Source organism: Cricetulus griseus, chromosome 5 (genome assembly GCF_003668045.3).
Source record: "Cricetulus griseus strain 17A/GY chromosome 5, alternate assembly CriGri-PICRH-1.0, whole genome shotgun sequence".
Classification (NCBI taxonomy): Eukaryota; Metazoa; Chordata; class Mammalia; order Rodentia; family Cricetidae; genus Cricetulus; species Cricetulus griseus.
The window spans coordinates 178,843,848-178,846,896 of record NC_048598.1 but is presented as its reverse complement, the minus strand read 5'-3'; the positions used below and the strand labels follow the sequence as shown (position 1 = coordinate 178,846,896).

The 3,049-nt window shown below is 43.4% G+C and overlaps 1 gene segment (V, D, J or C); it reads right to left on the bottom strand.

Moving 5' to 3' along the window:
* LOC113838439 overlaps positions 1–2,570 on the bottom strand; it is a 9,864-nt gene extending 7,294 nt beyond the window's left edge. The window contains 1 exon segment of the V gene segment in view: positions 2,525–2,570. Coding sequence covers positions 2,525–2,570 — 46 coding nt within the window.
* Positions 2,571–3,049: the final 479 nt, after the last annotated feature.

Below are 3,049 nucleotides of genomic sequence, written 5' to 3'. Positions count from 1 at the left end.
TTGCCTAAAGTCTTTCATAGGGAAACGTCACATATAAAGATGAATTCATTACGACCAGGCGTTGGTGGTGCACACATTTAATCCCAGCACTAGGGAGGCAGAGGCAGGTGGATCTCTGTGAGTTCGAGGCCAGCCTGGTCTCCAGAGCGAGTGCCAGGATAGGCTCCAAAGTTACACAGAGAAACCCTGTTTTGAAAAACCAAAAAATGAATTATTAATACCTATAATGAAGTCATTTATGCAATCATGACCCTCTTTTCCTTCTCTCCTTCCTCTGAGCTGAAGACTTCACAGGGCAGAGGACAATGCCTTGGGACCAGGAATCCTACAACTTGCCTATCTGAATTGCCTGGGTTCAACACTGTGGGTGGAACATCAAGGCCTGAGATCCCAGGTCACAGTCATATATTTCAGCTGAGAAAACCCCTCATGATAGTGTAAGGATATAACAGATAGATTTAGAGATGCCGCTGGTGGAGGTGGGGTTTCTGATGAGTATATGTCAATGTTTGAAATTTTACATCAGTCTTTACATAATGAAATTGATTTTTCTGCTCAAAAAGGTTCATATGTAATGTGAAAACCTTGTATGTGGTTTACAAAGAATTTTTACTGTACTAAATTTGGAGTCATGTCACAGTAACTACATGTATTACATGGTCTCTGCAGTTATTTGAGGTCAGGACAGGAAACATTAGGGTCCCCGAGGGCACCCTCACTCTCCAGATGTTTCTCTCACCTACTGCATTTTCTTTTCTGGTGAAAGTTGGGTCTAAAGCACCATCTGCTGTTCCTGAGCATCCTCAAATTGAGGTCATCCCTGAGCACACAAGAAACCGCCTCACACTGTCTCCCCAGTTGGAGGAACATAGGAGGATACTTTACACAGCCATTGCTGTGTCAAGCAGTAAGTTAGATTCAGCACAGTTTCCATAATCTCTAACATAGAATTGATCAAGAGGACTCTGCCTACCACATGCATTCCCCAAGGATTGCATACACATTAACAAGACACATGCATATTTTTGATGGAAGTGTATGTCTGCTACTGGAACTTGCAAAGTTAATGTTCTGAGATAAAGAGACATCACACTTTATCAGAACTTTGAGATTACCAAGATCCATTGATCTCCTTACTGGTTGTTATTCACCCATTTGTTGAAAACCTAATACTCTATAGCATGAGGATGATCTGTCAGTATCCAAAGCACTGTAAGAGTTGATGCTGTATCAATGTAGGTCCATGTTCTGTAAAGCCTGCATATTGTAGAGCTGAGAACTTGGACAGGGAAGACAATAAATGTGGGAACAGAGACTGAGGTATAATCTCAGAAACTTCCTCAATTAACAATGAGTTGATGAATGAGACGTGTGGAAAGTAATTTAATAATACATTTGTATACCTTATAGGAATCATACTTACAAGGCAGTGCATTCTGATGTAAATATGTCTTTCATTCTAAGATACTGGAATTCCTGCTGGATCACATGGCCTGAGTCAAACCTACACACATCAAGAGGTCACATAATAATTGAGACTATGAAAGGAGTTGTTTTATTGAGCTCTATGTTTTCCCCAGCCCCCTTTCCTCTCCCTCCCACTATCCCCCCTGGCCCTTAATCTCCCAATTTACTGAGGAGATCGTATCTTTTTCCCCTTGCTAGGCAGATTCATGTGTGTCTCTCTTAGGATACAAAAGTGAGTTTGTTTGTATAGATGCTGATGCTTTGGATCTTACTGGTCAAATTTCTGTTTTACTTCATCCTCAGTGATTCCAACAAATGTTCCCACCTCAGAATCCAAAGGCATTTTTGTCATGATGCACCCTCACAGTTTTCCATTTTGTTGTTTTATTAATGAAAAGACATGTCAATGGAGGTGGTCTCTGGCAAGGAGATTGACAAAATAGGGTGTACTCTAGGAGCATCCCAAGTCAACATCAATTTATTCATAGACCCTTTTTCAAATTGACAGAAGCTCTGCAGGTCTGTGATGAAGTAACTGTCAAAGTCACACTCACAGAGTTATCTCCTAAGCAAGTCTCCAGGATGATCTCTGACATCATAGCTCCAGAGCAGCCCAGCTCCCCGATCCTCCAGGGTTTCTGACACACTCAGGATGTGGTTACAACACTGTGTCTGGCACAATAATACATCGCAAAATCCTCAGATGTCAGGCTGCTGAGCTCCAGGTAGGCTGTGCTGGAGGATTTGTCTACAGTCAGCGTGGCCTTGCCTCTGAACTTCTGAGCATAGTCTGCATGACCATTTTCAGCATAAATCCTACCAATCCACTCCAGGCCCTGTCCAGGCCTCTGCTTCACCCAGTTCATAGTATAGGTAGTGAAGGTGTAGCCTGAAGTCTTGCAAGACAACTTCAGTGCAGACCCCGGCCTCCCGAGCTCAGATTCAGATTGCAGCAGCTGAACCTGGGAGAGGACACCTGCAGAGAGAAAGTCAGACTCGATGTTATTGTCACATTAGGCCCTGTCTCCTTTCAGGTTTGGAACAGGTAAGCCCTCACCTGTAGCTGCTGTCACCAGGAAGAGGATGATCCAGCTCCATCCCATGGTGATGACCTGTGTGCTCAGTGACTGTGGAGAGGACACTGATCATGTGTTGTTGTTGGTGTGGACATCCCTGTATTTACCACATAGACTCACATCATTTGCATATTCATGAGCAGGGTGCATCTTATTTAAGGACCGAGTCCAGCTGGAGAAGAAGGAGTTAGAAGACACCTAGTTCAGGCAGCAGGATGCTGAGGTCCAAATCCTCATCCTGTCTGAGGAAGCAGCCATTCCTGAGACCTGTGCAGACCCTGTGAATCAAGGCCTAATCTCTCAATTTACAAATAGAATCCCAACCTGGGACTTTTGGTCCTCTTGGTGAAAAAATTGGTTTCAGGTGGGGGAAATAACTATGATTTGATATTTTTAAATCTCCTAAATCAGGAGAATTTGTACTCTTCCCCCATGGATAAACAATATTTGCTTATCTAGCTGGTTACAGCTGTGTGTTTCCTGTGTGTGTCTGTCTCTCTGTCTGT